Source organism: Mobula birostris, chromosome 1, assembly GCF_030028105.1.
Source record: "Mobula birostris isolate sMobBir1 chromosome 1, sMobBir1.hap1, whole genome shotgun sequence".
Lineage (NCBI taxonomy): Eukaryota > Metazoa > Chordata > Chondrichthyes > Myliobatiformes > Myliobatidae > Mobula > Mobula birostris.
The window spans coordinates 85,955,816-85,982,252 of NC_092370.1; the positions used below are offsets into that span (position 1 = coordinate 85,955,816).

Sequence of the window (26,437 nt, forward strand, 5' to 3'; positions counted from 1 at the left end):
ATGGATTATGATCAGAGATTAAGGGAGCTAGGGCTTCACTCTTTGGAGAGAAGGAGGATGAGAGGAGACATGCTAGAGGTATACAAGATATTAAGAGGAATAGATATAGTGGATAGCCAGTGCCTCTTCCCCAGGTCACAGCTGCTCAATACAAGAGGACATGGCTTTAAGGTAAGGGGTGGGAAGTTCAAGGGGGATATTAGAGGAAGATTTCTTACTCAGAGAGTGGTTGGTGCGTGGAGTACACTGCCTGAGTCAGTGGTGGAGGCAGATACACTAGTGAAGTTTAAGAGACTACCAGACAGGTATAAGGAGGAATTTAAGGTGGGGGGTGTTATATGGGAGGCAGGGTTTGAGGGTTAGTACAGCATTGTGGGCTGAAGGGCCTGTAATGTGCTGTACTATTCTGTGTTCAATGTATTAATGAAATTAAGAGCAATGTGATGAATGTTGTCCATTTTCAGTGTTCTTGCACTGATCCACAATGTTGGAACTTGTGGGATCCAAAACAAGTTGCTGTGGGATCTAGAGATGATACTATGAGATAAAGAATGGCTGTGGAGGGTTGCTGTTTGTTTGGAAATCTGTAATCGCAAGTGCACTGTAAAATTTGGTTCTGGGACCCTTGGTGTTTCTTTTATATATGTTAAGACCAGAATGCAAATGTAGGATGACATTCATAGTGAGAAAGATCATCTTGAGCTCCAGCATGATATTCGTCGTAGAGTACTACATCACAAGCAGGCCCTTCAGCCCATTTATTCTTTACCCAACTGTTATTCTGTCTAGTCCCATTGACCCACAGCTGAACCCTACCCCTCCCATCCATGTAGATATCCAAACATCTTTTAAGTTTTGCAATTGAATTAATCAGTTAGAAAAAGGATCTAGTGCTTTCCCGATGTATATGACAAACTCTTTTTGGGCTTCCAGCTTGGGTACAGGTATTGATTTTAACCACTGCTTTGATGGCAAACTTTGCCATTTTCATCAGGGATGATGCCTGGGCATGTCTAATCCGGTGGTATTTCGTCCCTCCTGATTGGTTATTCCTCATCCAATCAGATTTTCGCTGACCCACCTTGTTTACAATCAAAGTTGAACAAGACCTTCTTTGTTAAAAATTCTTTTCCTCTAGTTTTATTTCAGTGGTCCCCAAAAGCCATTGGTGCAGCACAGTAGTTTTGTGTTGTTGAAGTCGATCCTAAGGCCATCGCGAATACGGTATTCTGCTACTGCCGATTCCTCCGGGTAACCCAAATGGAATCACCACCTGTGCTCCTTGGTGTAGTTTTCCACTGTGTGTCCTGTCTGACCGATATACACTGCTCTACATTCACAAGGAATCCTGGAAATGCCATCTGCTCTGAATCCCAGGTCATCTTTGACCCACATCTTTGAGCTTCCTTATGGGTTTGTGGATAATATTAATCTGGTATTTCTTCAGGATCCTTGCTATCCTTCCAGAAACCGTGGAAATATTGGGAAGACAGGTGGTCGCGATGGGATCGTCCTCGTTGTTAGGTTTACTGGCTTTTCTGTTGTCCTTTTAAGGGTCAATTGATTTCCTTCACCTAGCTATTCTGTAGGAACATCATGTGTAATAATCTTATTTCCTCATGGAGGCTCTCCGGGCCTGAAAGAGTTTTGCAAGGTTAATCAATGTAGAAAGGACCACTCTACATTGGGAGGTGTGATGTTAACTGTTATTGTTGAGGTATAAGTCTGTGTGATTGGGTTTCCGGTAGACGCTATGCCTGAGGCTTTCATTTGGTTTCCGTTGTATTAGAATGTCCAGGAATGGGAAGCAACCATTTTTTTCCATCTCCGTTGTAAGTTTAATGTTTAGATGTACCCACCTTCCCCCCATTGGAAAAAGATTCTATCGACCCATCTATCTCTTTCAATTTTGTACACTTTATCAAGTCACTCCTCTGCTCCATGGAATGATGTATGCTGCTCAGATGGTTGTGGAACTGTTCATGCTGGGAGTCCATGAAGCCACACTACGAAGGTGTCATTGATGTATCTGAAGAAGCATTTTCAGCGCAAGGGCGATGAACTCTGAGCCCTCTCCTCAAAGTCCTTCATGTAGAAATTAGCGATAGCTGGTGACAAGGGCAATCCCATGGCAACTCTGTCCATTTGTTCATAGTAGTTCCTCTTCTGGAGAAGTATGTCTGATTAACTGGAATCTGATTGGTAAACAAGGTGGGACACTGGAAATCTGATTGGATGAGGCCTAACCAATCAGGAAGGATGGATGATGGGGGATAAATACCACCAAACTAGGTGTGCCCAGGCATCATCCCTGATGAAGTTGGTAGAGTTGATCATCAAAATGTTGGTTACAATCGATATCTGTACCCAGCTGAAAGCTCAAGAAGAGTTGGACAGACTAATTGCGGAGAAAATTTAATGCTGACATGTTCCAAGTGATGCAAGTGTTAGACATGTACTGTACAGGATCTTAAGGAGTGTTGATAAACAGAGGTACCTTGGCGTACAAGTACATAGATGCCTGAAAGCAGCAGCACAGTAGATGGGGAAAATGCAGAATGCAAACTGGGTGTTTGCCCTCATCACTTGTGGCATAGAATGTAAGCACATGGATGCCATGATACAATTTCAAAGCCGTGTTTAGACCATTCCTGATAGTGCTATGCTGGTTGCCATTGTGTAGGGAAGATAAGAAGAATATTCACAGGATGTTACCTGAATTGGGATTTCAATTATAAAGGCTTAATTTGTTTTCCATGGAGCAGAGGAGTGACTTGATAAAATGTACAAAATTGAAAGAGATAGATGGGTCGATAGAATCTTTTTCCAATGGGGGGAAGGTGGGTAGGTTAAATGTATCATAGGTATAGGGTGTGAGTATATGTTTAGACCAGGTCTAAGAAAGTGGTTGAAGCCTGTGATGCATTGCCTGAGGATGTGGTGGATGCAGGTGCTGTCAACATGCAAGAGGCATCTCGAGAAGCATTTGAATTACCAAGGCATAGAAAGCAATGACCAACTGAAAGTAAATGGGACAAATCTAACTGAGTACAATGGTTGGCATGGACATGGTGAATTGAAGGGCCTGTAATATCCAATGACACCCGAGTCCTCTGTCCTTGCGGTTCAAGATTAATTCAGACAGCTGTAGGTAACTTCAAATAGGCTCTCATACTTTGATTTGGCACTTCTACTGACTCGCAGGTTTATTAGTAGATGCACAACTGTTTTCTCTGACAATTTTGCTGTTTCATTCCTTTTTTCAAAGTACTGCAGATAAATTTACCCTGTCTTCTAAACTTAAAAGTGTGGAATGTATTGTTTGCTATTCATTTAATCTAGCCCTGCACAGCAAACAGATGTGTCTGAGGGCATTTGTGATTATCTATTGCACCAAAGAAGAGAGATGTTGGACCAAGAATTTTCCCTTTGTCTTTGCTGTTTTAGATTGAACATGAATTGGATTCCTATTTGAGAAAATTAGACCAAGATCCTTTACAACCATTAGATTGTGATGAGGTAGGGAATACTGCAATTCAATAGAAGTTCAGTTCTTTTTGCATGCTATTGCTGATTTTTAAATTTGTAAGAACTTACTAAACTGCTAAACTAAGGCTATAACATTTTGAAAGAAAAGTAATTTAACTCTCACCAGTACAATTAGTGACAGACATGCATGTCAAAGTAGCATATTTCCCCATACTATCATAAGTAATTCAACAAATGAGCACATAATAAATATCTAATTATGTATTGTTTTCACTGTAATGGTTAGATCTGTACTTATTGCCTGAAGAACTCTAAGTTTGTTGCCAATGTCAAACCTGCTTGTTGGTGTGTGGTAAACTAGCAATCCAATTAAAACCATGTAGATGGTGGTTCTTATGCCTATTATCTTTGATTTGAACCCATCCAGGTAGGGCAAAACAAGTCAAGACTCAGAGCAAAACATCTGGGAACTCATTAATTTTATAATACAAATTACTGCAAATAACATAATGTAAAGTATTTTAAATATTAAGTAGTCATGAATTTGGATAATTTTCTCCTAGGTCAATTTTCAGTGCCAATTTGGGTTCTTGATGTCAAATTCAACAATTCGCTTTTTGCCTCAGAATTTGTCATTTCAACAATTTGATTATCCATATGTAATGTTATATCTGTTTTCCCATGTCCACAGACACCGCCTGATATGCCTGGGATTTTTAATACTCACCTGCTCTGCATGTCACAGCTTTAACATAACTTTTTATTTATTTTAGTCCCCACTTACTCTGATCTCCAAACCAGATGGCTCTTAAACACTTCAGAATCACCCAGATAACTCTGGCTTCATCCAATCAAAATGTTGTTGTCCACAACCCTCTCTGCAACTGAAAATAACTTGTTTTTTCACTGTAACTGTTTCTTTCTGTAAATCCACATTTTCCAGCTTTATTTCTGGTTTCCAGTTTGTGAAGTTCTCTGATTTACTATTTTATATGTTGTTTTAATATAATTCTGGCATTAGGATTTTTGAAAATATTTGGTCATTTTAAAGGATTATTTGGCCATGTTACAGGATAACTTTCAGATCCCACTTGTTCGACAAGCAGCAACTGGAATGGATTCTGCACCATCAAGTGGTGAGGATACGGACGATGAGCTGGAGACTAATCAGCAACGCAGTACTTTGCCAAGCCAGTCAATGTCCTGTGCAGCAAGGGAGTTGGTATAGATTTCCTTAGGTTTTTTTTTAGTGTTGGAGGGGTGGGGGTAGAAATATCATTCAATATTATGTGATATAACTATATAGCCACAGCAATTTAAAAAATTTAATGGGAATTAATTTATTGTTACCCTATTTTATGTGAGAACATAGTAAATAGCAGCTATATAGTAGTCAGCCCCTCATACCCACACTGCATTTTTCAGACCACAGTTGATCTTCTTGAGTGCCACTTGCTGCTCTAACTCCATGCAGCTTGATTCTCTGAATGTAATCCAGTCTTAAAAATACTGAATTTCTAAGAACTCTTGGAGAAGATTGCAAAGATTCTTTCACTGTCCTATATAGAGGCTGTATCACCTGATTTCAGACGACATACCCAAGGGAAAAATCAACTTCCCATCTACCCTTTCAAACCTGTGATTATTTTGTATACAGTGGATTCTGGTTAATTGGGAGACATCAATCCAGTGCATTTTGGCCCAATTAAGCAGCTGTCCAATTAGCTGAAATTTTATGGAAATAGTTAAAAAGATATAAAAAAAGACAAACTAGCAATTGACAGAGTAACAGATTATGTATTTAAATGAAATACAAAACAAATTAAAACACTGAACACCACTACAGTACTATAAACTGTACTAGTTCTTAATCATTATCTACAGAGGAATTGATGCATTATATGCTGCCATGTTCTTTTGATTGATTGTAAATAAAATTAGTGCGGACACCTAGTGCCGATAATTGGCTGCCTTCATACATTGTTATCAATGATTGTATCCTCTAGATCTTCACTTTCATTGTAACCTTGAAGGTGATTGTAGAAACCTTCAAATTCTTTGTAGTTTTTAACTTGAAGTAGTGAAGTAGTGAAATTGTTTCATTTTCACTCCTGGCCATCTCTGGCATCATCAAGCCTGAATGCTTGAAACCGCAGTGAGGGAAATAGTTTTGAACTGTCTTATTGTTTATTTCTGCCAGCTGTCAGTGACAAAAACATCATTGCTTTTTGAACATAAATACGTGCAACTACGCTATTTAAAAACTTCACTCTAAGCAGGGTGTAGTGTCTAACAGCCACGTAAGTGCATGCATCTGACCCTCATTAGAATTTGTTTGGCAACAGGCTTCTGTTCCAGTTAAGTGACTTCATGACCCAAATAATTGAATGGAATAGTTGCTATTTTCTCAGTTAGATTTTGTTCTTTAAGAGTTGTCCAGCAAGTGGTTGCTCTGATTGAGTGATGGCCCAATTAACTGGAATTCACAATTTTAATGAGATCATCTTTCATTTAAAACTAGATATGGCTCTAAACTGTTTAAATTATTATGATAAACTCGACAGCTCATGAATCTGAACCTGCACTGCATCCTTTCCATTTCAACTGTCTACTTTTTGGAAGGGAGATCAAATGTATTTGCTTTTCTAGATACAGCACTGCCAGGCTTTTTGTAGTTGTTTATTCTCGCACACAATGTTCTCTTAGTCAGAGGTGACCCATCTCACATGGAACAATTTCTCTTGAGAATGATTGGGGTAAAAGTACAGTTGATATTGTCATCCTGCTGTAGGCAACTGATATTAAGAAAGGAAAGATTAATTTCATGACATGAGCATAGTAATGTTCTTGGTTGGTTTTCTTATACATGCATCGCTCTCCTGGTTCGTAATAAAGTGAGATGGATATAAATTTATTTTCATTTGGATGTCACACTAAACCTGAGTTTGGATGCCTGAGTGTTTGTTGTGTCTGTGAACTGAGTCACCTAAGAGACACTGAAACTGGTTAATACAAATGGCCTTTATTCGTCACGACATGCAGGCATTCCCCTGGAGACCCTCCCAGTAGAGCCCATCAAATTCTCAAGAACAAATTTGTTCTTAAGCTTTTATACACTAAGAACAAATTCAATACTGTCAGTGACATTGCCAGATTCAAAATATTGAAGTAAACAATGACAGTGCTTCCTTTCTTTCTTTTCAAATCTTTTTATTGTATGTGTGTGTGTATATATAATATATTAACATGAGTACATTGAAGTAACAGCACTTAGTGCCTCAAAAAAAAACTGTCATCTTAAAGATTGAAAACAAAATTTTGTGATAACAAAAAAAACCTACTAAGCAGGAAAGTGAGGGAAAAAAAAAAAGAGAACCCATTAGGTGTACAACCCCGGAGCCATGCGTCATACAAAAAGCTTCTAAAAATAAACATCAAACCACCAGCAAGAAAGAAAATATACTAAAAGAATTTACAATTAGATCATGGAAAAATTATATCAATTAACTCAAATGATAATAATGAGCAAATGAGCCCCATCTTTTCTCAAAATCAAATAAAGTTTCAAAGGTTCGACTTCTAATTTTCTCCAAACTAAGACATAGCATCACTTGAGAGAACCATTGTGGCAAAGTGGGAGCTGATGTATCCTTCCACTTCAACAAAATGGCTCTCCTAACTCTCAATGTAACAAATGCAATAACATGTTGGTCAGACACAGAAATACCATAAATATTTTGAGGAACTATTCCAAAAAGCACAGTTAATTTATTAGGTTGTAAATTAATTTTGAGTGCTTTAGAAATTGTTGAGAAAAACCGACATCCAGAACTGTTCCAATATAGAACAAGACCAAAGCATATGTGTCAGTGTAGCTATCTCAGTTTTACATCTATCACAATGACTATCAACATTAGGAAAAATTTTAGAAAGTCTCTCCTTTGTCAAATGATAACGATGTACAATTTTAAATTGAATCAATGAATGGCTAGCACAAATTGAAGAAGAGTTAACCAACTTCAATATCTGCATCCAAACCTCCGTCATAAAAGTCAAATTAAGTTCCTTTTCCCAGACAACAGGAATTCTGCAGATGCTGGAAATTCAAGCAGCACACATCAAAGTTGCTGGCGAACGCAGCAGGCCAGGCAGCATCTCTAGGAAGAGGTACAGTAGACGTTTCAGGCCGAGACCCTTCGTCAGGACTAACTCTTCCTTCAGTAAACTACAAAGTTTAAATTTTGTAAGATTAAAAGAATTGCGGAATTGGAGCCAAATTTGTAAAGAATACTTAATCACAGGATATAAGTTTAAATTAACAACTTTACCTAATTGCATAGGTAAAGGAGCCCCCAATAACGAAGTTAAATAAAACTGTTTTACAACTTTTGGTTCCAGATCTACCCAAATTGGCTGATCAGTCTTATCAACCCAGTATAACCAGAAAGACATATATCGCAGATGAACAGCTCAATAATACATTCTAAAATTAGGCAGAGCAAGACCTCCATCCTTTTTCAATTTTTGTAAATGACATTTACTAATTCTTGCTCTTTTATTATTCCAAATAAAAGATAAAATAATAGAATCAATCCGATCAAAAAACTTCCTAGACAAAAAAACAGGAATATTCTGAAATAAATACAAAAATTTCGGTAGAATCATCATTTTAACTATATGAATACGACCAACAAGTGAAAATGTAAGTGGACTCCATCTACTAAATAAATACTTCATAGAGTCTACTGAGGGAACAAAATTAGCTTTATAAAGATCCTTATTTTTTTTAGTAATTATAATACCTAAATATCTAAGAGAGTCTGAAACTTTGAAAGGAGTATTATCATATATAGAAACAGAATCATTTAAAGGAAATAATTCACTTTTACTAAAATTAATTTTATATCCTGAAAAACCTCCGAATTCATTAAATAATTTTAACAGGGCAGGAATGGATTCGTCAGGGTTAGATATATAAACCAATAAATCATCAGCATAAAGAGAGACCTTATGCATGGTCTCACTCACAAATATCCCATGGATATTTTTAGCCTCACGAAGAGCAATAGCAAGGGGTTCTAATATTAAATTGAACAACAAAGGACTTAATGGACAGCCTTGCCTTGTTCCCCGTGAAAGCTGGAAAAAAAGGAGACCTACAATTGTTAGTAACAACAGTAGCAATAGGGGCTTTATATATCATTTTAATCCAATTATTAAAAGTAACACCAAAGCCAAATTTCTCTAAAACATTGAATAAATATTTCCATTGGACTCGGTCGAACGCTTTTTCAGCATCCAAAGATGCAACACATTGTGGAATTTTAGAACAGGATGAATATATAATATTAAGTAGTCTCCGAACATTTGAAAAGGAATAACGACCCTTTAGAAAGCCTGTTTGATCTTTACAAATAATTTTACCCAAAATATTCTCTAACCGATTGGCCATTGTCTTTGACAAGATCTTAGTGTCAACATTCAGTAATGAAATAGGTCTATATGAAGCACAGTCAGTAGGATCTTTATCTTTTTTAAGAATTAAAGAAATAGAGGCCTCATAAAAAGTAGAGGGTAAGTCACCTTTCACAAAAGAATCCGTAAACATTTCCAACATATACGGAGAGAGCAACTTTCCAAATTTTTTATAAAATTCTACGGGATAGCCATCAAGTCCTGGGGACTTAACAGATTGCATTGAAAAAATAGCTTTATGAATTTCGGCTTCAGTAATTTGAGCATCGAGAATCTTTTGATCCTCAGCTGAGATTTTAGGAAAAACAATCTTTCGTAAAAAAGCATTCATTTTAGAGGAATCTAACGGACATTGAGATTTATATAGCTCAGCATAAAAGTCTTGAAAAATCTTATTAATTTCCTCATATTCCTGAGCTGAGGTACCATCTTTCCTACGAATTTTCATAATTTGCCTTTTGGCTGTAGCCATTTTTAATTGAGATACAAGCAGTTTATTATTTTTATCTCCAGACATATAAAATTGGCTCTTTAACTTAAGCAAGTAACCTTCAATGGGATGAGTTAATAACAGGTTATATTGTGATTGAAGTTCCACCTTTTGTTTAAATAAATCAGCATTGAGGGGCAGTGCTTCCAATGACATGTGTATCTGCAATGGGGAAACAGTTCTGAATGTTCATACACCTTTAATGAGATAAACTAATCCTTGAGTGTGATTTAAATGTTTCTGAGGACAGAGAACCCAGAACACCCGAAGTTATTGTTAAGTGTTGATTCTTTGAGGGCACAGATACCCCAACTAGTGGAAAAAGCATATGCTTGTGACTATGTTTGCTGTGCTAAGTGACAACATCAGTCTGGTCTACAAACTTCCTTGAACTTGGTAACAATGTGGCAAAATAATTAGGCCACTCTTGCCCAGTTTGATGTAGTCCATTTAATTGGGCTTTTTTTTGTCCTGCGTTTGGCTGATGCGTTTGAAAACTTTATGGTTTTCAAGTGCTTGAAGGCCTGTACTTAGCCCCCTGCTCTATTTGCTTTATACTTTGGACCACGAGATTAGATATCGCTCCAGTGCCATATTTAAGTTTGCTGACAACACCACTGTTGTTGCCCGAATCAAAGGTGGTGACGAATCAGCATATAGGAGGGAAGTTGAAAATCTGGTCGAATGGAGGCACAACGATCTTTCACTCAACATCAGCAAAACCAGAGAGCTGATTATTGACCATAGGAGAAAGAAACCAGAAGTCCATGAGCCAGTTCTTGTTAGGGTATTAGAGGTGGAGAGGGTCAGTAACTCTGAATTCCTTGAAGTTTTCATTTCAGAGGATCTGCCCTGTGTAAGTGCCATCACAAAGAAGACATGGCAGTGCTTCTATTTTCTTAGAAGTTTACGTAGATTTGGCATGTCATCGAAAATCTTGAAAACTTCTACGGAGGCACAGTGGCGAGTATACTGATTGATGGCATCATGGCCTGGGATGGAAACACAAATGCCCAAGAATGGAAAAGCCTACAAAATATAGTGGCTACAGCCCAGTCCATCACAGGAAGCACATTGAGCACATCTACAAGGATTGCTGCTACAAGAAAGCAGCATCCATCATCAAGGACCACCACCATCCAGGTCATGGTCTCTTATTGTTGTCACCACAGAAGTACAAGATCCTTGGTTCCCACACCAGCAGGTTCAGGAATAATTATTGCCTTTCAACCATCAGGCTCTTGAGCCAGCGTAGATAACTTCACTCATCACTGAATTGATTCTACTTTGAAGACTCACTTTCAAGGATTCTACAACTCATGAGTTATTTATTATTTTTATTTGTCTTTCTTTGTATTTGCAGTTTGTCTCTTGCACGTTGATTGCTTTTTATCGATTCTGTTATATTCTTTCTGTGAATGCCTGCAAGAAAATGAATCTTAGGGTAGTATGTGATGATGTATACCTACTTTTGATAATTTTACTTTGAATTTTTCTGTGGGCCAGTAACTTATGTTCTGAAGGCCAGTAGCCTATGTTCTGTAGGCAGTGCGGTTTGTTTACAAAGCTGTCTTTTCAACAAATTGTTTACTGCTTGCAATTTACATTTGAACTGAAGACTTGTTCTTGTTTGAACTAATGCTTGTTATAGTTCACATCATTCTATAATTCCTGAATCTCCAACATTGTTCATTAGAAAAGTCTAGGAATAACTTGTGAACCTGCTGTGCATGAATTTCCATTTCAGCCAGGAGAGAGCAATCAACCCATCTTCCGGCCAGGATTGGAAGGCGGTAGTTCTGATGAGTCTATTGGACCGCTTGATGAGCTAAGTGAGGTTGGATTTGAATTCAGAAGATCAGTAGAGGGTCGGGTCATAAACTCACCAATTGTAGGTAAGCACAAAATTAAATATTCTAGCAAACAATGTTCTTTGAATTTAATTTTGATAGAATAATTGGATATAGCTAAAATTGAAAGATTATTCTGAATTTGTTTATCCAACATTTATTTCTAAAATAAATATTATGGAACGGATTTCTGATTTTTCAGATGTCTCTGTTTTGAGATTTCTATTAAAAACTTGACATATGATCAACTTGACATATGATCAACACTGCAGTCTTGGAATTGGCAATTATATTTGAAAACCTGAGATTGCAGATAATTGAAAATTTTCAATTTCCATTTTAACTGGGGAGCAAACTTTAAATTGTAGCACTTTAGGCGTTCAAGATATGATGACATTTGTCTGTCTTGTTTAATGGAAAGCATGTTTCAATACTATTTTGGGTTCAAGGTGTATTGGCTTGGTATCTCTTACAACTTGTTCTCACTGCACTTGGGTTTCACAGCTTGAATGGATGAAATGGAGATTGTTACACTTCCTTGACTGTGATTGATCAGCTTGAATGGATGAAATGGAGATTGTTACACTTCCTTGACTGTGATTGATCTGATTTACTACCAAGAATAATACAGGTTTTTATTTGCTCAACGCCTTTTGAGAACCACTCTTCAAAGATTCATGTCCTATTTGCCTCCCTATTAGAGACCGTGGTCAGAGTTTATTTTGCTGCTATTCACTCTTATATTTAAATACATCTTGATTAGAGTGAATGTTATTGGCTACCTTCTCCAATATAATGACCTAAGTAAGTTGTCTGCCATCTATATTGTGGATGAATCTATCTTGAGCGTGACTACTTACCATTGCATTTTTTCCTTCAGCTTACCACCTTATCTTCAAGTGTTAAAAGTAATTTCCCTTTATCTGTGATAGTTACTACATTGAGTTTTAGTAATGGGTGAAAACAATGATAGATGTAGTTAAGCTAATTTTAAAGTATGAATTTGTGATTATACATTAAAAATGTGCACTGATGTTTTAGGTGATGGAGGAGATGGTAGCAGTGGGAATGAAGAAGATGGAAATGGTGTGTCACCTCGACAATCTGCAGCCTCCAATCGTTGGGAAAGTGAAATAGTCGACAGGAATATAGCTGGAGAAGAAGATGACAATATGATAAATGTGTCTTCTAATAAAGTGATATTTAATAATTTCCAAGACCTTAGAATAGTGGATAGGAATATCGCTGGGCAAGATCAAACGTTTGATGCACTTCCTTTGCAAGCAAATAGAGAATGTATCCCTGGTCAAAATGAGGTAGGAAAATAAGGTTACTATTCTCCCTTATTTGCAAAGCTTTATGTTGCATCTGATGAGTTGAATTATGCTGATCAGTTGGTTTGGAATCATCACAATTTGTAGAACCATACCTTTCTGCATCTTTTAATTTTGATGCCCAAGTTTGTTTAAGTTAAATGGGCAATGGAAATCATGACCAGTTTTCCTGGAGTAGCAGTCAGCTTCTCCAATAGTAGTCGTGCAGAATAGTGAGAAATTTTATTAAGCAACTGCAAAGGCACCATACTGAGGGAGGAGCATGCATTTTTTTCAGACTGTGAATATCCTCATGGCATTATGTGATATTATTTTATGGTTATGTTTTTGGTTACACAATCCTTGAGCTGCAGTTTTCAGTTTCAGCATTTTATCACTGATACTTACAACATTCACAAAGTTATCCAAATGTGTTCTAAATTTTATTTATACTTTTTACCTCCTGCACCTAATAAAGTGGCCACTGAGTGTACGTTTGTTGCTTCTGCTGCTGCAACCCATCCATTTCAAGGTTTGATGTGTTGTGCGTTCAGAGATGCACTCCTGCACACCGCTGTTGTAATGCATTGTCACCATCCTGTCAGCTTGAACCAGTCAGGCCATTCTCCTCTGACCTGTCATTAACAAGATGTTTTCGCCCACAGAACTGCCACTCACTAAGTGTGTTTTGTTTTTCTCACTATTCTCTGGAGACTTGTATGTGAAAATCTCAGAAGATCAGCAGTTTCTGAGATACTCAGATTACCCTGTTTGGCACCAATAATCGTCCCACAGTCAGAATCACTTGGATCACATTCCTTCCTCATTCTGATGTTTGGTTTGAACAACCACTGAACCTCTTGACAGTGTCTACATTTTTTTTATGCATTGAGCTACTGTCACATGATTGGCTGACTAGATATTTGCATGAGTAAGCAGGTGTACCTATTAAATTGATTGTATGTTGTGTTCTTTTTAAGTTTACTTACGTTTATTTTACTTGCTCACTTCTCCCCTTGAAGCTACCTTCAAGATTCTGCATTGCGAGACGTATTTGTGTATGTGTGTGTGTGTACATATGTGTGTTGTGTATGTATGTGTGTATATATGCGTGTGTGTGTGTGTTTCCAACCTCTGATTTGCAACTCTCAAATTCCCTATTAGAAGTTCTCAATTTGTCAAACAATGTAACACCATTACTCCATTGAAGTGATCCAAAAGATCAACTGCATTTTCTCTGCAGTGACTTGGAAATTTTCTTGTATCCATCTCCTGACTGTGCTTCTCAATAACCCTTACACAGAGTTTGTTGTGTTCTTTTGTCCTCATGGTGCAGTTCTTGCCAGGATACTGACTCACCAGCAGTTGGACTTTCCAGATGGAGGTGTACTTTTATTACAATCAATTGAAACACCCTGACTGCACACAGATCTTCAAAAACAGATCTTTTAACTAATTATGTGACTTCTAAAATCAATAGCTGCACCAGTGATGATTTGGTGTGTCATATTAAAGAGGGTGAATACTTCTGCAATGAATTATTTTGTGTTTTTATGTTTGTAGTTTATTTGGATCACTTTGTAGAGATCTGTTTTCACTTGGCCATTAAACTCTTTTTCTGTTGATCAGCGTCAAAAAAAAAGCAAATTAAATCCATGATTCAATGTTGTAAAACAATAAAACATGAAAACTTTCAAGGGGGTGAATACTTGCATTTGTTATAGTTTTCTATGTATTACGCTGTGGTTCTGGTGCAAAAAAAAAATTCATGGTGTATGCCAGTGATGGTAAACATGATTTTGATCAATGAAGTAACATTGCGGTAACCTTGATTTTGCTCCTTAGAGTTGGGAAGTCTTTATAGTGTTTTGCAGCAAGGTCTGGGATATTTGGCATTTCATAATTTAATTATGATTCAAATATTTATCTTGTACCAATAACAGCTATCTATTGTGTTCTACAGGATGCTCTTGATTCTGGTTTGAATGATGGAATGAAGCTGGATTCTGTATATTTTTGTTCTGGCGGTGGTAATACTACCGCACCTGACCAGTCACTTTCCACACCACTTCATGTATCACAGATCATCTGCTCACCAAGTTGTGACAACAGCTTGGGTCTTAGAGATGGACCTTGTGGGGGTGCAGCAGTAGAACAGACAAATGTTACAGAAAATGATGATGCTGACCAGACCTTGACTGGAGTTTCAGGCCCACCTCTGGCAGCTGTTTACTTATCCCCTGTGTATCCAGGTGAAAGCACAGAAGGGATGTGGCAAGATTCCTCAAAAAGTAACTTATTTCTCAACCAGCAGAAAGCTGAATACAGCACTGGATGCTCCCAAACACATAATAGCAAAGGTATTAATTGCAATTGTTGTTTCCAGAGAATGTGGCCTCAACTGTAGCTGCCAGTTGTTTGTTTATTCTTCTGTGCTTTTTGCTGTAGATAAAATTATGTTTGTAGCTGACAATATTCTGACAGGTTTACCCTAACCACCTCAAAGTTTCTGGTCTGTGAATGTTGCATTTGGAGGATGATGTAGTAAAAACACATTTTGCCTGTAGCTGGTACCACAGTTTTTAAATGGCACATATAAGTATGCTCCAGCTTTTAATAATTTTTATATATTTATCTCTTTGGCTTCTAGCCTTACAGTTTTATCATGTATGCGCTCATGTGTAGTTTTCTGGCTCTATCTTCTGAACTTCATGGCTCCTATTTGTTAATTGCATACTGACAGTTAATGTTCTTTTATGTATTACGCAAAGGAATAATTTTATACATTGGATGCAAAGCAGAAGTCCTATTACAGACTACTGAGAAATGCTATATTCAACCAGAGGACACTTCATTTACCCTTGGCATCAAAGGAGTTTCTTAAAACTCTATTCATGCTCCTTTCAAACTCCCTTTAAAGTAAAAGAGATAAGACCATAAGATATAGGAGCCAGAAGTAGGCCATTCGCCCCATTGAATCTGCTGCGCCATTCAGTCATGGGCTGATTCAATTATTCCAGTCATCCCCACTCCCCTGCTTTCTCCCCATACCCTTTGATGCCCTGGCTAATCAAGAACCTATCTATCTCTGCCTTAAGTGCACCCAGCAACTTGGCCTCCACAGCTGCTTGTGGCAGCAAATTCCACAGGTTTACCACCCTCTGACTAAAGTAGTTTCTCTGCATCTCTGTTTGAAATGGATGTCCTTCAATCCTGAAGTCGTGAAGATCTGCAAGACCGAAGATTTCCAGAAAGCACATTAAATGCTACATAAAAATTACTGTGGACAGTTGAAATTCATGCTATCGGATATAATACTTCGGTATGATAGTGGTGTGTTCAGACGCAGTGGCCTCTTGGGAGCCAAGCAAAGGTGTTCTTGTCTTTTTTTAAATCTTTTTATGACCGCAAGAAAATACTGGACATTAGGAACATCAGGTACTGGAGGTCTACTCCATCAGCGAGCTGCTTGTTAGCAGAGTAGCTGAAAGAGCTGGACTTGGTGTGGAACTTTACTGCCTTTTACAGCAAGGCATCAGAGTCGGTGTGCGAAAGCAGTAGGCAGTCTTAACAGTGAGTGACTGTTTTGGACATACCTTTTGCAATCGCAAGGTCCTGTTGGATGTTGGTAATGTAAAATATAGCAAGTTTTTTTCCTTTGCTTATAGGCAAGACAAGATGCTGGGGAGCTGTGTGGCTTTGGTTGTAACAAGGACGAGGCCTCAAGCCACATGCTTGCCTGTTGTATCAGTCCAGGAGAGGAAACGCTGGAGGTGGTGTAGCGTGGTGTTGATACAGGGTCTTGGGTGGCCCCTCCTGTCAGTACTGCCATCCAGTGCTTGATCGAAGGACAAGCTGGATTGTGTGCATCTGCGGACTGCTGAGAACTGCTTGTTCTTGCTCATAACACCCATGCACCATCTGTTTACAGGACATGTCATTTGGGGACTTGGGCTATTTTTTTTTTGTGTGACTGTTTTCTTGTTATCTTATATGGGCTATATATGCCTTGTGCTATGTATGACTATTGATGATGTGTTTTGTACTTTTGATCCTGGATGAGCGCTGTTTCATTTGACTATATTAATTGATCTTTACGTGTGGTTGAATGATAATTAAACTTGAACTAAATTTAGTAAGTTGTAAAAGCATGAACAGATCTTTTACAAGTGGAACTGAAGATCAAGGCTATGGCTTCTGATAAGATCCAATAATCATGTGTGATCATATCAAGTGAGGAGAGTGTCCAATCCACTTATTTCTTTCAATTATTGAGGTTGAAGAGTTAGTCAAAGAAGATTGTTCTTATCAAGAATTGTAATATAAAGTTGTAATATAAATCCAAGAAAGGAGAATAGTAAAAACACAATGGGTACTTTTTTCTTTTACAGAGATGAAATCTGGTGTGATTGACCAAAATGAAGGAGGGTGCTGGATGACTGATCTAGCTTATTATCATTCACTGGATCAAGAACAGAGTCAGTTCAATCTTCCGACTGATCTGGCTAATAGTATTAAAGAAGAAGAATTTATAAGTGGTGGTAAGATTTTTGTCAATTAAAATACCTTTAAAGAATTACTTTTGAAAAGATTGTTATGATTTAATTTTGGCGTTTTCTACAGACAGAGCTGCTGCATTAATTGAAGAAGATCAGGAAGAATTTGAGGAAGAGCACAAGTTTATTCAGGTTTGCAAGATTGTTGTTCTTTTGCAGCACATTCATGTAAACTCAGTTGTTGATGCTCTTAAGAACAAGTTAGGACTTGAAGACTTTGGTCTAACATTAAAAAAGTGACCAGAACAGCAGATAGTTGGTACTAAGAATGCGAAAGTCTTAACCCTCTTGATAACCATGGAGTGCATGAGTTTTTCAGTCCTGACAAGGGCATCTACAGTCGAAACGCCCAAAACTCCAACCTACAGGGTGATAAGAATCAAACTGATCTTCTCATGGATAGAGAGCCCATCAGTATCTACTCAGAGGAACATTATGAAGATATCAGGATTGCACTCTATTGTGTAATTTCCCTCATCAAACCATTGTTGTAAATCACTGAACCCAAGCATGAATTCCTTACTTACCCAGCTAGTCACTGTTTGCCATTTTGAGAGCCCCACTTAGTGCAGTTACCTACCTGCCAGTCAATTTGGGAGATCTTGAACAAGTTTTTTTTTTACTGTTTTTACTTGGGAGACAGACACAGGGTCTATACAACTGAGATAAGAGTAGTGGCAACATCTGGATTAAAGAAGAGGAGGTGCTTCTGTTTTGAGTCAAATTAGTGTGGATAAATCCCAGGTCCTGAAAAGTTGTCCCCTCTGATTTTGTGGGAGGCTTGTGAAGAAATTGCAGGGGCTCTGGCAGAGATATTTAAACATAGTTAGCCACAGGTGAGGTCCAGAGACTGGAGGATTGAAGATTTTGTTTTGCTGCTTAAGAAAAGCTCTAAGAATAAGCTGGGAACTTTGTAGGCCAGTGAGCCGATAATTATTGGGAAGTATTCTACAGGATACAGTGCCTATAAAAAGTATTCATCCCCCCCACCCCCCGGAAGTTTTCATGTTTTATTGTTTTTATAGCATTGAATCACAGTACATTTAATTTGGTTTTTTTTTGACACTGACCAACAGAAAGAAACTCTTTAGTGTCAAAGTGAAAGACAAAGTGATCTAAATTAATTACAAACCCCATTTCCAGAAAAGTTGGGATATTTTCCAAAATGCAATAAAAACAAAAATCTGATATGTTAATTCACGTGAACCTTTATTTAACTGACAAAAGTACAAAGAAAAGATTTTCAATAGTTTTACTGACCAACTTAATTGTATTTTGTAAATATACACAAATTTAGAATTTGATGGCTGCAACACACTCAACAAAAGTCGGGGCAGAGTTAAAATAAGATTGAAAAGTGCACAGAATATTCAAGTAACACTGGTTTGGAAGACTCCACATTAAGCAGGCTAGTTGGTAGCAGGTGAGATATCATGACTGGGTATAAAAGTAGTGTCCATCAAAGGCTCAGTCTTTGCAAGCAAGGATGGGTCGTGGCTCACTCCTTTGTGCCAAAATTCGTGAGAGAATTGTTAGTCAGTTCGAAAGGAACATTTCTCAACGCAAGATTGCAGAGAATTTAGGTCTTTCAACATCTACAGTACATAATATTGTGAAAAGATTCAGAGAATTAAGACCATAAGGCAAAGGAGCAGAAGTCGGCCATTCGCCCATCGAGTCTGCTCCGCCATTTTATCATGAGCTGATCCATTCTCCCATTTAGTCCCACTTCCCCGCCTTCTCACCATAACCTTTGATGCCCTGGCTACTCAGATACCTATCAATCTCTGCCTTAAATACACCCAATGACTTGGCCTCCACTGCTGCCCGTGGTAACAAATTCCATCGATTCACCACCCTCTGACGAAAAAACTTGCTTCGCATTTCTGTTCTGAATGGGCGCCCTTCAATCCTTAAGTCATGCCTTCTCGTTCTAGACTCCCCCATCATGGGAACATCACATCCCTGCTCCTATACTCTATTCCTCTAGAAATGAATGCCAACATTGCATTTGCCTTCTTCACTACTGACTCAACCTGGAGGTTAACTTTAAGGGTATCCTGTACGAGGACTCCCAAGTCCTGTTATATCTCAGAACTTCGAATTCTTTCCCCATTTAAATAATAGTCTGCCCATTTATTTTTTCTGCCAAAGTGCATTACCATACACTTTCCAACATTGTACTTCATTTGCCACTTCTTTGCCCATTCTTCCAATCTATCCAAGTCTCTCTGCAGGCTCTCCGTTTCCTCAGCACTACCGGCCCCTCCACCTATCTTCGTATCGTCAGCAAACTTAGCCACAAAGCCATCTATTCCATAATCCAAATCGTTGATGTACAATGTAAAAAGAAGCGGCCCCAACACGGACCCCTGTGGAACACCACTGGTAACTGGCAGCCAACCAGAACAGGATCCATTTATTCCCACTCTCTGTTTCCTGCCAATCAGCCAACACTCTATCCACGTATGTAACTTTCCCGTAATTCCATGGGCTCTTATCTTGTTAAGTAGCCTCATGTGTGGCACCTTGTCAAAGGCCTTCTGAAAATCCAAATATACAACATCCACTACATCTCCCTTGTCTAGCCTACTGGTAATTTCCTCAAAAAATTGTAATAGGTTTGTCAGGCAGGATTTTCCTTGAAGGAATCCATGCTGAGTTCTGCCTATCTTGTCATATGCCTTCAGGTACTCTGTAACCTCACCCTTGACAATCGACTCCAACAACTTCCCAACCACCGACGTCAAGCTAACAGGTCTATAATTTCCTTTTTGCTTCCTTGCCCCCTTCTTAAATAGCGGAGTGACATTTGCAATCTTCCAGTCCTCCGGAACCATGCCAGAATCTATCCACTTTTGAAAGATTTTTGACTTTTGAATTCAGAGACATCTTAGTGTGTAAAGGGCAAGGTCGGAAACCACTGTTGAATGCGCGTGATCTTCGAGCCCTTAGGCGGCACTGCCTAAGAAACCGTCATGCTACTGTGACAATTATCGCCACCTGGGCGCAGGAGTACTTCGGAAAACCATTGTCACTCAACACAGTCCGTCGCTGCATCCAGAAATGCAACTTGAAACTGTATTACGCAAGGAGGAAGCCATACATCAACTCTATGCAGAAACGCTGGCGAGTTCTCTGGGCCTGAGCTCATCTCAGAATGGACCGAAAGACTGTGGAACCGTGTGCTGTGGTCAGATGAGTCCACATTTCAGCTAATTTTTGGAAAAAAAAGCGTCGTTCTCCGTGCCAAAGATGAAAACAACCGTCCAGATTGTTATCAGCGAAAGGTGCAAAAGCCAGCATCTGTGATGGTATTGGGGTGCATGAGTGCCCATGGCATGGGTAAGTTGCATGTATGTGAAGGTACCATTGACTGAGGCGTATATTAAGATTTTAGAGAGACATATGTTGTCATCAAGGTGACGTCTCTTCCCGGGACGACCATGCTTATTTCAGCAGGACATTGCCAGACCACATTCTGCACGGGCTACAAGAGCGTGGCTTTGTAGACACAGAGTGCGTGTGCTTGTCTGGCCTACTGCCAGTCCAGATCTATTGAAAATGTATGGCGCATCATGAAGAGGAGAATCAGACAACGGAGACCACGGACTGTTGAGCAGCTGAAGTCTTATATCAAGCAAGAATGGACAAAATTTCCATTGCAGATCTACTACAATTAGTATCCTCAGTTCCAAAACGATTAAAGAGTGTTATTAAAAGGAAAGGTGATGTAACACAATGGTAAACATGCCTCTGTCCCAAATTTTGAGTGTGTTGCGGCCATCAAATTTTAAATTTGTGTATATTTACAAAATACAATTCAGTTGGTCAGTAAAACTATTGGAAATTTTTTCTTTGTACTTTTGTCAGTTAAATAAAGGTTCACATGAACTAACATATCACAGATTTTTGTTTTTATTGCATTTTGGAAAATATCCCAACTTTTCTGGAAATGGGGTTTGTAGAATATAAAACACAAAATATTTGATTGTATTAGTATTCAGCCCCCTTTATTATGACATACCAAGTCATCACTGGTGCAGCTAATTGGTTTTAGAAATCGCATAATTAGTTAAATGGAAATCTGTTTTTGGAGACGTACAGCCAACTTGCTTGAATTGATTATAGTACAACTGTATCTGGAAGGTCCAGCTGCTGGTGAGTCATGGCAAAAACTACATCCTGAAGACAAAAGAACAAGCAACTCCACAAAAAAAATATTGGAAAGCACAAGTCAGGAGATGGATACAAGAAAATTTCCAAGTCATTAAATATCCCTTGGAGTACGGTTAAGTCAATCATCAGGAAATAGCTGTAAATCTGCCAAAAGCAGGCTGTCCTCAAAGACTGAGTGACCATGCAGGAACGGGATGAGTGAAGGAAGCTACCAAAAGACCCAAGACAGCTGGAGGAGTTGCAAGCTTCAGTGGCTGAGATGGGAGAGACTGTGCATGCAACAACTGTTGCCTGGGGGTGCTTCACCAGTTGCAGCTTTATGGGAGAAGGCCACTGTTGGGAGAAAAAAAAACATGAAATTTCTTCTAGTTTTCCCGAAGGCATGTGGGAGATTCTGAAGTCAGCTGGAAGGAGGTCTGATGAAACCATTGAGCTTTTTGGTCATCAGTCTAAACGCTATGTTTGGCAGAAACCAAACAACGCACATCATCGAAAACTCACTATCCCTACCATGAAGCGTGGCAGTGGCTGCATCATGCTGTAGGATGCTTCACTGCAGCAGACTCTGGAAGGCTTGTGAAGGTAGAGGGTAAAATGAATGCAGCAAAATAACAGGGCAATCCTGGAGGAAAACCTGATGCAGTCTGCAAGAGAGCTGCGGCTTGGGAGAAGATTTGTTTTCGAGCAAGACAATGACCCCAATCATAAAGCTGAAGCTACACAGGAATGCTTAAATAACGACAAAGTTAATGTCCTGGAGTAACTAAGTCAGTCCAGACCTCAATCCAATTGAGAATTTGTGAGACTTGAAAAGGGCTGTTCACTCATGATCACCGTGAAAGCTTGAGCAGTTTTGTAAAGAAGGATGGGGGAAAATTGCAGTGTCCAGATGTGCAAAGCTGATAGAGATCTATCCACACAGACTCAAGGCTGTAAGTGCTGTCAAAGGTGCATCTACTAAATACTGACTTGGAAGGGGTGAATATTTATGCAATCAATTATTTTATGTTTTATATTTGTAATTAATTTAGATCACTTTGTAGGGATTTGTTTTCACTTTGACACTGGAGTCTTTTTCTGTTGATCAGTGTTGGGGGAAAAAAAAAGCTAAATAAAATGCACTGTGATTCAGTGTTAGCAAGCTGATTAGGGATAATGGTTTTGTGCATGGTAATTCACGTCTAACCAACTGTATAGAATTTGTTGAGGAAGTTACGAGGAGGGTTGATGAAAGACTGGATGTTGTCTACATGGACTTTAGCAAGGTCTGTGAAGTGCCCACGTTGGAGGTGAGTCAGAGGTTCAGTTGCTTGGCATTCAAGATGAAGTTGTAAATTGGACTCAGCATTGGGCTTAGCAGGAGAAGACAATCATAGTAGATTATTCTCTTTCTGTCTGTAGGCCTGTGACGAGTGGTATTCCACAGGGATCTACACTGGGTCCATTATTTAACTATATTAATGATTTATATCAGGGGTTCTTCATTTTTTTATGCCATGGACCCCTTTTGTCAGTCTGGTGAAGCCTATGGACCCCATCTCAGAATCATGCATTTAAATACATAAAATGAAATATGTAGGATTACAAAGGAAACCAAGTATTTTGAAATACTTACCCAATTTCTTTTTTAAAACGCATTTGTGATGTAGTAATATATATGCTTCTTTATTAAATAATACTTTGCATTTAAAATATAGGCAAGTAAAAATTAAACTTTTTTTTTAAAGACATCAAGGGCTCTTGTTGCTTAACTTAAATAAGAAAATTAAACTGTGGAGTGGTCTTTGACAAAGCAACACACATCATGTTGGACATCCAATCAATTTCAGTTTTTTTTTTGTTTCTATGCTTATCTATATAATACTAAAACTCTCATGCTCTTTGTCTTTTTGTGACCTTCAATTAGCGCAAACAGTGCATTACAGCAGCACTTTTTTAGCTAAATCGAATTAAAATGTGCTAACTTACAGAATGCAGGCAAAGTTCAGGGTTATATATTCGTATAAAATTGCTCATTCGCAAAAATCAACAGACTCCCTCTTAGCCCGAGAGCTGATCCGCCATCATAGAAATTGGGACACGACAGCCCGACGCTTGCGCACGGCCAGCTTCAGCAACAACACCTACTGGAGCAAAAGGGCAGGGCAGCTCTATTTCGTGTGGTCACATTCTGCTAATCACCATCAGCATATGCAGGATGGGGACAGATGTAACTGCCACCCATCAATAAGAGGTAATTAAATCTTACTGTAATGACGTACTTCGAGACACCCATCAAACCCTTTGCTGCAGTCAAAGGACAGTGATGACTATATCACGTCCATTTAGGAGAGCGCCAACCACATCATCAAGAATAATCAGCATCCTTTGGTGTTACTGCTTCATATCTTCTATCTAGCATTAGGGTAAAAAAAAAATAGCCTAATTATGCCGCGTGATCAAGAGATGACGCCAAACGTCGTCGGGAAGCGGCAAAGAGAGGGAGAGAACAAGAACTGGATGAGGCCAGGGCTGCACGACTCCAGGGTCAAAGAAGCAGGACAAAACAAGATGAGAAAAGAAGAGACAGAGGAGAGGCATGCGTGTATCCAGGATCACAGACAAACAACAAACAGCTGAAGAGATGGGGGATGTAAGGGCTGCATGTCTCCAGAATGACAATGAGAGGCACAAGGGTGGCAGAACAACACTCACAACACGCTGGAGGAACTCAGCAAGTTGGGCAGCATTCGTGGAAATGATTGGTCAATGTTTTGGGCCGGAACCCTTCGTCTGGACTGAAGAGGGAGGAGGCAGAGGCCCTATAGAGGAGGTGGGGAGAGGGTGGGAAGGAGAAGGCTGGTAGGTGCCAGGTGAAAAACCAATAAGGGGAAAGATAAAAGGGTGGGGGAGGGGATAGGCAGGAAAGGTGAAGAAGGAATAGGGGAAACACAATGGGTAATAGAAGGAGACGGAACCATGAGGGAGGTGATAGGCAGCTGGGGGAGGGGGCAGAGTGAAACAGGGTTGGGGGGAAGGGAGGGGGAGGGAATTACCGGAAGTTACAAAATTCAGCGTTCATGCCCAGGGGCTAGAGACTACCCAGACGGTATATGAGGTGTTGCTCCTCCAACCTGAGTTTACCTTCATCATGGCAGTAGAGGAGGGCATGCATGGACATACCTGAATGGGAATGTGAAGCGGAGTTGAAGTGGGTGGCAACCGGGAGATCCTGTCTGTTGTGGCGGATGGAGCGGAGGTGCTCGACGAAGCGGTCCCTCAATCTGCGTTGGGTTTCACCGATGTAGAGGAGGCCGCACCGGATGCAATAGATGACCCCAACAGACTCACAAGTGAAGTGCTGCCTCACCTGGAAGGACTGTTATGGGCCTTGAATGGTGGTAAGAGAGGAGGTGTAGGGACAGGTGTAGCACTTACACTTACAGGGATAAGTGCCGGGTGGGAGATCCATGGAGAGGGACGTGTGGACCAGGGAGTTGTGGAGGGGAACGATCCCTGTGGAAAGCAGAGAGGGGTGGAGAGGGAAAGATGTTTTTAGTGGTGGGGTCCTGTTGAAGGTGGCGGAAGTTGCGGAGCATAATGTGCTGGATCCGGAGGCTGGTGGGGTGGTAGGTGAGGACAAGGGGAACTCTATCCCTGTTGTGGTGACAAGAGGATGGGGTGAGGGCCAAAGTGCGGGAAATGGAGGAGATGCGAGTGAGGGCATCATTGATGACGGCAGAAGGGAAACCATGATCCTTCAAGAAAGAGGACATTTGAGATGTCCTGGATGGCAGATAAGCCAGAAATGATGCCATCAAAAATGTCCTTCGTTAAACAAGGAGGAGCTATAATTGCTTTGCTACGCATCGTTCTTCTTTAATAAAACTGAGGTTTACTACTTCAGTTTCCAAAGCAAAGCAATACCGATAACGTTCAGGAAAATTTAATGTTCATTCTAGTCACATCAGACTGCACTACCCTTCTCTCAAATGGTGCCCCAACGGGTCACCCCATTGTATAGTAAGTATTGAGAATCCTAATTCACAAAGATAAGTTGTTGCAAATGGAATTAAAGCTTGTATAACTTGCTTTACAAGACCGGATAGGCTTCTCTCAAGAAACACTAGAATTATCTAAGGGTTTTTGAGTTAACTCCAATTGTAGTACATTTTTTGTCCTAAGAACAATGAGTTCAGCTTTGGCTAGATCTACATCTTTGATACAATTTGTATCAGAAAGAAAAGGATTGCAGATCTATGGTTCAACTTTAATACCATCAGGATGGAAATAACTTTTGAAAGTGTTCTGAAATGTCTCTTCAAAGAAATTGACAGAAGATTTTCTATCTCAACTCCATCTTGGTAAAGCACTTCCTCCAGCATTTGAAAGTTTGCAAAGATGTCAGCCTCTACTCTCTTCTTCCATATCGGCAGCTTAGACAAGAATGCTTGTAATTTTTCAGTACTATCCATAGTGATCACTTCAGAACCTTGAAAGATTTATTTCATTCATATGGCTGAAAATGTCTGCTAAGTAAGGCAACCCATCGATACAATACTTTTTTTTCCAAACTGTTCCAAGAGTGGGTTTTCTTGTTCTTTTAGAAAAAGTGAAGCTTCTGTCCTTAGTTTGAATGTGTTTCAAGACTTGCCCTCTTAAAGCCATTGAACTTCTGTGTAGTAGAGAAGCACTTTATATTCTGTACTTATTTCTTGACACAGCCTTTTTAAAAATGCAGTTATTCAGAGATCTTCTAATAAAATTGATGACTTTTATGGCTGCTGACATAACTTCTTTGAGGGTTAAGAGTTTTTGTTGCCGGTGCATGTCTGTGTGGGGGGTGGGGGGTGGGGGGCCAGAAGAAACAACAATAAGTGATGACTAATTTAGCAAAAATGTATTACCAAGGATCACAGGAGCTCTATCTGTGCTTAAAGTATGACGTTTTCCTTTCCAGTCAAGCTTTCTATTTGGCAAAAAAAGTACCTTTTTAGCATTTCGAAAACGGCCTTTATACTTTCCAAAAGAGGCACTCAAATTCTTTGGCTTCAGCATGCGCATAATGAATAAGCATTGAGAAATGGCTGTAGTTTCATCTAGTTG

At 39.3% G+C, this 26,437-nt stretch overlaps 1 protein-coding gene across 11 annotated transcripts in view; it reads left to right on the top strand.

The window, feature by feature from the left end:
* cep192 (centrosomal protein 192) overlaps positions 1-26,437 on the top strand; it is a 228,056-nt gene that overhangs the window by 51,223 nt on the left and 150,396 nt on the right. For 5 of the 11 annotated variants that reach the window (XM_072258457.1, XM_072258408.1, XM_072258373.1 and 2 more), the window contains exons 8-14: positions 3,448-3,519; positions 4,562-4,711; positions 11,202-11,349; positions 12,346-12,620; positions 14,581-14,977; positions 17,009-17,158; positions 17,241-17,305. In XM_072258457.1, coding sequence (XP_072114558.1) covers positions 3,448-3,519; positions 4,562-4,711; positions 11,202-11,349; positions 12,346-12,620; positions 14,581-14,977; positions 17,009-17,158; positions 17,241-17,305 — 1,257 coding nt within the window. Of the gene's footprint in view, positions 1-3,447; positions 3,520-4,561; positions 4,712-11,201; positions 11,350-11,738; positions 11,936-12,345; positions 12,621-14,580; positions 14,978-17,008; positions 17,159-17,240; positions 17,306-26,437 lie in introns of those variants that run through there. The other 6 variants (XM_072258441.1, XM_072258397.1, XM_072258416.1 and 3 more) reach the window with 6 other exon arrangements.